Source organism: Ochlerotatus camptorhynchus, unplaced genomic scaffold (assembly GCF_037179485.1).
Source record: "Ochlerotatus camptorhynchus isolate MF236.1 unplaced genomic scaffold, CSIRO-AGI_Acam_v1.1 ptg000367l, whole genome shotgun sequence".
Classification (NCBI taxonomy): domain Eukaryota; kingdom Metazoa; phylum Arthropoda; class Insecta; order Diptera; family Culicidae; genus Ochlerotatus; species Ochlerotatus camptorhynchus.
This window is the reverse complement of record NW_027040855.1, coordinates 4,538,727-4,547,654: the sequence shown is the minus strand read 5'-3', so window position 1 is coordinate 4,547,654 and position 8,928 is coordinate 4,538,727. Positions and strand designations below refer to the sequence as shown.

Genomic DNA, 8,928 nt, shown 5'->3' with positions numbered 1-8,928 from the left:
CGTTTCTTTGCCCGTCGGAGGAAAGGGATCTTTTCTTTTAAACGGTTCTCAAGCTTCATCGGATCGGGTCGTACCGTCTGTGCATGTCCTTTGACAAAGAAAGTTAGCTAGCAGTTAACCGTTGTGCTATTTGCCGGTTTGTGCCTTAATTTTATCGCTAAAAGCTGTATTGCTGTGACAGTTAAGTGTTTTAGTTGAAATCTGTTATTTTTCGGGTCTTTGTTCCTAAAACGGTAAGTACAACGGACAGGGGTTGCATTTGAGGTTATTCATTTTGGAAGGATATGGCACAATGGGTAAAATTTAACTCTATTATTCTTGATTCTTGCAGATCATGGATACGGAAAACGCTGGAGGCCAAAACAGTCGTTTGTCTTCTTACAAACATGGAGTCAAGAGTAATGCGGTAAGTTGGCATAAGATCGGAGGATTACTCGTGCTCAACGGTGCATTCCAAGTCATCTAATTGCTTTCTTTTTTGTCACATTGATAATTATTCACAGGAACTCCGCCAGCGTCGTCACGAGGTGACCGTTGAGCTCCGGAAGAACAAGAAAGAGGATCAGTTGTTTAAACGTCGCAACATCACTAACGAGGAGCCGACCATTTCCTCACCGCTGCAGGAAAGCAATGCCCAGAGTCCGATTGCGCTCAAATTTGAGGAAATTATCTGCCATGTCAACAGCGGAAATCCTCAGAAGGAGTTTATCGCCGTCCAAACAGCCAGAAAAATGCTTAGCCGGGAGAAGAATCCCCCTATTGATAAGATGATCGGACTTGGGCTGGTGCCGATTTGCGTAAAGTTCTTGGAGTGTTTCGATCGGGTCGATCTTCAGTTTGAAGCTGCATGGGCCCTCACGAACATTGCATCCGGAACGACCGAACAAACGAAAGCCGTGATCGATGCTGGTGCAGTTCCGAAGTTTATTGCCTTACTCAGTTCCCCCACGATCAATGTTGCCGAACAGGCCGTTTGGGCTCTGGGTAACATAGCCGGCGATGGCTCGAAAGCTCGTGACATTGTGCTAAACTACAACAGTGTTGAATCGATTATCTATTTGATTCAGAACACAAACACACAGCTCTCGTTCCTGCGGAACATCGTCTGGTTGATGTCAAACTTATGTCGCAACAAGAACCCACCTCCTCCTTTCGACAGAGTGGAACCGATGATTCCGATTTTGTCCAAGCTGCTTGACCATGAAGATTCGCAAGTTCTTGCTGACGCTTGCTGGGCACTTTCCTACGTAACGGATGATGATTCGATAAAAATTGAATCCGTAGTTGCCTCCGGTGCCGTTCCTCGACTAGTACGCCTATTGGGATGTGAAAATCCGGCTATAATTACTCCAGCATTACGAAGCGTTGGCAACATCGTTACTGGAAGCGACGTTCAAACGGACGCTGTCCTGGCAGCCGGTTGCTTGCCATATCTTGGAAAACTCCTCCGTAACAGCAAAAACAGTATCGTCAAGGAGGCAGCTTGGACCATTTCAAATATCACGGCCGGAAATCAACAACAAATTGCACAGGTGTTCGACTCTGGCATCTTCAACCTTTTGATCGAGGTGCTAATTAAGGGCGATTTCAAGTCCCAGAAGGAAGCCGCGTGGGCAATCACAAACACGACCACCGGCGGCTCAACGGAACAGATTATCCATTTGGTTGAGAAGTACCCTGTGATGAAGCCGTATTCTGATCTGCTGGAGGCTAAGGATAGCCGCACGGTACGGGTTGTGCTAAGTGGAATTTCAAACATTTTCCAATTTGCGGAGAAGATTGGAGGAACGGAGAACCTGTGCACTCTTTTCGAAGAGATCGGAGCCCTCGACAAACTGGAAGCTCTGCAGAACCACGAGAATGAAGACGTGTACAAGAAGGCATTCCAACTGATAGAATCCTATTTTACTGATGCGGTACGTCAATCGCATAATCAATCACGTTCCCAAAATCCCTGAAAATAACAGCTTTCTTATTCCTTCTATCCACAGGAGGACATTAATCCGGAGTGCGCACCGAAGGAGAAAGACGGCGCCCTGGAGTTCAATCCCGGACCGCAGCAAAATGGTGATCAGTTTTCGTTTTAGAGATTATTGCATCATTCCAACCCCATCATCCCCGGTGCCGCCATTGCGAAGCAAAAGTGAGATTAAGACTGGAAATTTACACTCCTGTTCTATATAGGTACATTCACAAACTGTTCCTTGCATCCCCCGTCATAATTTTGGCCAATCCCAACCCATCGACTGTAAGTACCGCGTTGTACATTAACTGTCTGTCTGTCTGTCTACACTGCCTTCTCGGAATCATCGATGCTTTCCGCAACGTAGCACCTATTGTGCGCGTGTTTTTATATCGTTAGTGGTAATTAAATCTTTAGAATAATTAATTAGCAAGACTGGCTGTTTTTGATTTTTGATGACATATTTCTATCTGCTTAATGCTTCACTTCCCAACAACTGTCAATTCCCAGGTTAATCATTTCAGGATTTTCATGGACAAAATTTAATCACGTTTACAGCTACAACTACTAAGTGTGGAAGAACGCTTAGCGTTCATCCATAAATAATGTAGCATATGTTTGACCAATTAGAGACCCCATCCCCCTCGTAGCGTATTTTTTCTATACCTATAACATGGCAACTTCTGAAACCCCTAAAAATGCAACGACATTTATGCATGTCCCTTAATCCCTCCCCTTGGCTATTTTTTGCACCTTGCTGTTGGTGGGCGGGCTTAATTTCATGCTAGTGGAGTGTTGGAGACGGTGGGTTTATGGTCGGCGTTGCTGGCTCATGCCGCGATAGAATGGCGTCATGGGCAGGCAATGGAGATTACTGAGCTTCCCCTCTCTGCTAAACCACTGCATGAGAGAACCAAAGATCTAGTCCAGCAGTGATAGTCCCCCTTATTCTGCGAGTCACGTGACTCTCTGTCACCGGTGAGGTGACAATTGTCACCTCGTGTGAGGTGACTATCCATGTAAATCAAATGGAGAGTCACCTCACACGAGGTGACTATTGTCACCTCACCGGTGACAGAGAGTCACGTGACTCGCAGAATAGGGGGGAGTATCACACTTGTTACTCCTTTAATTGAGAGCCGCGTCGTAGTACGCTTACGTATAGGCACTGACGTTGGGTGTGATACTGGCGGGTTTTGCCACAAATCACTCTTATTTTATTTATTTTTACGCAGATAGATTCATTTGGGTTTGCAAGGAAATTATACTATTGAAATATTTCAGAAAGTGCCCAACAGTGCTCCTTCTATTTGCGTGACAAGCATTCATTGTTGTTTTCATTGAATTATTACTCAGGAAACAATGTTAAACATAATTTTTGTACATGGTATTGTAACTAATCTTATATGTGCTTCATTTTGATTTGGGATAAGTGTTTGAACTATCAGGGCTATTCTGCGCGGCGTGTGAGGTGAGGTGACAGTGAACTGATGGTGAAGTGACAATTGTCACCTCGGGTGAGGTGACTCTCCATTTGATTTGTACGGAGAGTCACCACACCCGAGGTGACAATTGTCACTTCACAAGTGAGAGCGTGTCACCTCACCTCACACGCCGCGCAGAATAGGCCTGTATGGCTCGGGATTTCCACTGTGGTGTGCTTCTATTGTGACATACCCCCTTATTCTGCGAGTCACGTGACTCTCTCTCACCGGTGAGGTGACAATTGTCACATCGTGTGAGGTGACTCTCCATGCAAATCAAATGGAGAGTCACCTCACCGGTGACAGAGAGTCACGTGACTCGCAGAATAAGGGGGAGTTACTTCTGCAAAATAGTCGTTGTATAACCGTTGAGCTCCTTCCTCCTTACTTACTTACTTAACGATCATGCGCACCTCCAGGGGTGCAAAGGGCCTTTGTGAAAGATTTCCATCCTGGGCGATTACTAGCTTTGGCCTTGACCTGTGCCCAAGTCAAATTTCGGTCAACGTTCTTAATTTCACTGTTTAGGCTCCGCCGGCACGAGCCTCTGGGTCTACCTCTATTGCGATGTCCTGCTGGATTCCAGTCCAGTGCTTGCTTGCAGATTTCGTTTCCGCTCCGTCGTAGTATGTGGCCGACCCACCTCCACTTCCTTTCACGAATTTCTATCTCAATCGGGGCTTTTGATGGCACACACGATGAAGCTCGGAATTAGACTTCCAATTGTGGGGCCACCAGGCACGAATTATACCGCAGGCATCGGTTGATAAACACCTGTGTTCTCCGCTGATACACACAATGTTTCACTGGCGTATAACAGCACAGACTTCACGTTCGAGTTAAAAATTCGGATTTTGGTGCGTCGACTGATCTGATTCGCTCTCCATACATTTAGCAAACTGGCAAAAGCAACCCTCGCCTTCTTAATCCGTGCACCTATGTCGCTCTTGGTGCCGCCATCCGACGCTATCTGGCTGCCAAGATATTGAAAGCTTTCGACTTTCTCCACTGCCTGCCCAGCTACCGTGAAATTGGAACGGTTTTCCGTGTTAACATCCAACGATTTGGTCTTGTTGACGTTGATGGTTAGACCTGCTGGGTTCCACAAGGTCGTCGAGCTTACTCTGCATGTCAGAACGCCGTTGTGCTAATAACGCAACATCATCAGCCAAATCGAAGTCGTTGAGATGCTCCATAGTAATAGGCTGCCACAGCAACCCACGGTTCGGTACACGGTTAACGGCTCCAACCATGATCTCGTCGATTACGATGAGGAACAGTAGCGGTGCCTCACACCCGCGATTACCCGAATCGGGTCAGACAAAGCTCCGTTGTGCAACACTCAGCATGAGAAAGCCTCGTACTGCGCTTCGATGAGGTTGACGATTTTATCAGGGACTCCCTTGCGTCTCAGAGCGCCCCACAAGTTTTCATGGTTTAGTCGGTCGAAAGCTTTTTCGTACAGGGACTCTTGGAACTCATTGACCTGCTACAAGATGATGCGGAGCGTGACAATATGGTCCACACAGGATCTTCCAGCACGGAATCCTGCCTGCTGTCGTCGGAGAGTCGAATCGATCTTCTCCTGTATCCGATTGAGGATAACTTTACACAGAACTTTGAGAACAATACACAATAATATGATGCCTCGCCAGTTGTCGCATACAGTTGGATTCCCCTTCTTGGGGACTTTTACTAAGACGCCCTGCATCCAGTCGGCCGGAAAAGTCAGGCCTATTCTGCGCGGCGTGTGAGGTGAGGTGACACGCTCTCACTTGTGAAGTGACAATTGTCATCTCGAGTGAGGTGACTCTCCATTTGATTTGCACGGAGAGTCACCTCACCCGAGGTGACAATTGTCACTTCACAAGTGAGAGCGTGTCACCTCACCTCACACGCCGCGCAGAATAGCCCTGAGTCGCAGTGTCCCAGATATTGACGAACAGTTGATGCAACATTTGTGAGGATAGCATGGGATCAGATTTGAGCATCTCTGCTGATATGCGATCTACCCCCCCGGGGCTTTGTTGGACTTCATATTTCGGATGGCTGCTTCTATCTCCTGCAATGATGGAGCTTCAGTGTTGACGCGATTAACGCGCCTCACCCTTGGCGGATCATGCCGAGATGTTGATGGTTGGTTGACCGTTGAAACTTCGAGAAGTTTTACATAGTTGAAGATGCTAATTTCAAATAACAGACTAAAGTGGAATTTTTTATACGATATATAGAGGAGATGAAAGCATAGAGTTGATAGTTCCGTTAGAGTACGGCAGTGTGTCCTAGCTCGCTATCTACTATGCAATTTTCACACTGCCGTACTCTAACGGAACTACCAACTCTATGCTTTCATCTCCTCTATCTATCGTATAAAAATTACCACTTTAGTCTGTTATTTGAAATTAGCATATTCAACTATGTAAATCGTTGACTTCACGCAGAAGTAATACTAAACATATAGTCAAAGTTCGAGAAGTTGTTCAAAGTGCTCAAACCAACGTTTCAACTGGTCAGTGGGCTCGGTGAGCAACTGTCCAGTCGCGTCTTTCACAGGCATCCTTGGGTTCATCCTTGCCCCGCTCATGCGTCGTGAAACATCATAGAGGAGGCGGATGTCACCAGTTGCTGCGGCTTTCTCCCCTTCATCAGCCAGGGAGTCCACCCACGCTCGCTTGTCCCGTATTGTATACAGGAACGCTTAACTTCCCTCTCTAGAGCCGAATACCGCGGGGAAGAACGAACCCCCGATCACCATGTCGTTGTTGCCACAAAACTCTGCAAGCAGCTCTCCGTTCTCGCTCATATCTCCGAGACCATGGCGTCCTATAATGCGCTCATAGTCCGAGTTGTCGGAGCCGATCTTCGCATTGAAGTCGCCTTAGTAGATCTTGATATCACCTCTTGGAGTCTTATCCACGACAGCATTCAGTTAACTGTAAAAGTTCTCCTTGTCCTGCAATTCGGCAGCATCGGTTGGCGCATAACATTGGATTATGGTAAGATTCCGGACCCGTGTTGTTGAGACGAATAAAACGGCCGACTGAGATTCGAGAGCGTGTATTTTCAAGCGCTTCAAAACTGTAATTGGAACAGAAATTAGTAGAATGAACCCTCCAACAATTCAGTTTGCCTTTCAATATTCCAACAATTCCTGAATGCCAGCTTCCGGCCCTAATCCAACAACGAGTCCAACAGATACCTGTTTCCCCTAAATAAATCACAATCATAATTCGATCTTTCCGTTTGCCAATCAATAGCTACCTTCGATTTAATCCTCCTTCCAACTAATCACTACTAAATTACTTCTGCAACGTGCCTTCTATTCAACGGTCACTAGCGGTTTACTTTAATAATTATTTAACTAGTATAATGCAACTTAACAAAGACAGAATTCAATTCTCTACAGTATAATAGAAAGTATGTTGGCTGCCGAAACCCAAGCGCTGTATTGTCCGTTTGACGTTAATGCTGATGTCCCGGAGCAATGGGCACTCCTGTCACTCACGACTCCGTAACGGTTGGCAGTGCGGCCAACTCTACAGCGGCTGCGACACGTGAATCTGGCAACGATTATTCTCTCATTGATAGGTTCCCACCAGAATATAAAAGTACCTGTCCCAAATGCAGCTTATGTTCTCCAAAGTTCGGCCAACGGACTTCAGTAACCCCCTAATTCTGCGAGTCACGTGACTCTCTGTCACCGGTGAGGTGACAATTGTCACCTCGTGTGAGGTGACTCTCCGTGTAAATCAAATGGAGAGTCACCTCACACGAGGTGACTATTGTCACCTCACCGGTGAGAGAGAGTCACGTGACTCGCAGAATAAGGGGGATACCCATATGTATTTTTGTGGTGCCACATAGTGGAAACGTGAGAGCGTAATTGGAACATTTACCCTATACAATATACATTTTAATATTAGCTTGGAAACTAACTTCAAAGTGAAGCATTTGAGTCACTTGAAGGTGTCATCTGGGACGAACAAAGATATAATTAATTTGGCCTATTCTGCGCGGCGTGTGAGGTGAGGTTACAGTGAAGTGATGGTGAAGTGACAATTGTCACCTCGGGTGAGGTGACTCTCCGTGCAAATCAAATGGAGAGTCACCTCACCCGAGGTGACAATTGTCACTTCACCATCACTTCACTGTCACCTCACCTCACACGCCGCGCAGAATAGGCCTAAATATACATATGCAAAAGCCAGAAGTACTTGAAACACGTTAAATTGTAGTTTAAAAGCATGGCTTATGATTGTGTAGGTAGATTAGAGATTTCAGTTATTTATTAAATAAACTTCAATTCGAGAATTCAGAAAGTTAATTAACATAAGAGATAGGACGCGGGGGGTCCGCTTAGGGAGGCGACTAGCCTATGAAGTTGTATAATAAATCTTCCTATTTAGTGTATTTGTTAATTAAAGACAATGTCAAAAGCGAAAGTCATATCTTCAACCAGGCGCTTACGAACAAGTGAAGTTTTAGGAAAGATGTGTTAAATATGTTGATAGGTTGGAAATAAGAATTAGGATTGTTGTGCTTTAGTTTTCGGTAAGGTATGATGTGTCAACAAAGCCCTTTTGAGCAAATTTTCAAACATCAAATTGATTGAGAGATTTTTTGAAAGACATTGCGTTGCAAAAATTGACAAGTCATACATCTAACATGGTAGTAGTAGCAGTGTCGCATAATCTGATAACAATTGCTGCAAATAGTTCTGGAGGGGCCGGCATGGCTGAATACGGATCAAAACTAACATAACTACTAACACTAAAATGATCCCGGAACTATCACTTATCCATTGCACTTTTAGTTATTTATTAGTTTTATTTTTATTATTATTATTATTATTTAGCTTTATTAAGGAGGCTTTCAGCCTTGGGCTGGTTCATCATCATTCTTTGTTAGACCGTCAAGAGCTCATTCGCTGCCAGACTGTTGAGCAGTTCAGTCGATTTGAATTCTCTCTAGTTTCGTTCGTTCGTTCGCAAGTCGAATTAGCTCCGCGTTGTGTAGTGACGCTCTCGCTGACCCAGCCATGGGTAAGAAATCGCGCGGTAACGCGAGTGCCGGTTTACCGGGAAAACAGACTCTCCCAGGAGACGGCGCGACCACCGAGCCAGCCCAGAAGAAGCAGAAGAAAACCCCATTGCCCATCCCGACAGGCGTTGCGGACCCGCAGCCGGGGCCTCCCGGAACTAAACGACCCAGACCTGAAGACAGCAGCGCCACCGTATCAGCAGCAAAAAAGCTGCTGAGCAACAATCCGTTCTCCGCCCTGCAGAACGGAGCCCAGCCGCAGTCGGACCCTGAGACGGTGCCGAAAAAAGTTAAGTTGCCACCCTTCTATGTGAAGGGCTTCCCTCCCGGGCTATGGGAGCAGCTGGATTTCTACATTAAGCAGGGCCTTCGCTGCACCATTCAACGGTGCACGGAAGGCTACAAACTGATGGTCCCGGCCGAAAAACACTTCAACGCAGT

The 8,928-nt window shown here is 46.1% G+C and overlaps 1 protein-coding gene across 1 annotated transcript; it reads left to right on the top strand.

Moving 5' to 3' along the window:
- Positions 1 to 330: 330 nt before the first annotated feature.
- Positions 331 to 2,348, top strand: Pen (Pendulin). Its single transcript, XM_065232386.1, has 3 exons — positions 331 to 406; positions 504 to 1,916; positions 1,992 to 2,348. The coding sequence occupies exons 1-3, from the start codon at positions 335 to 337 to the stop codon at positions 2,085 to 2,087; spliced, it is 1,581 nt and encodes a 526-aa protein (XP_065088458.1). The 5' UTR covers positions 331 to 334; the 3' UTR covers positions 2,088 to 2,348.
- Positions 2,349 to 8,928: the final 6,580 nt, after the last annotated feature.

Excerpts from the sequence above, each read along its gene's own strand:
- Pen (XM_065232386.1), top strand. The coding sequence starts at position 335 with ATGGATACGGAAAACGCTGGAGGCCAAAACAGTCGTTTGTCTTCTTAC. Across the intron at positions 407-503 it reads ATGGAGTCAAGAGTAATGCG|GAACTCCGCCAGCGTCGTCA; the intron begins GTAAGTTGGCAT and ends AATTATTCACAG. Across the intron at positions 1,917-1,991 it reads AATCCTATTTTACTGATGCG|GAGGACATTAATCCGGAGTG; the intron begins GTACGTCAATCG and ends TTCTATCCACAG.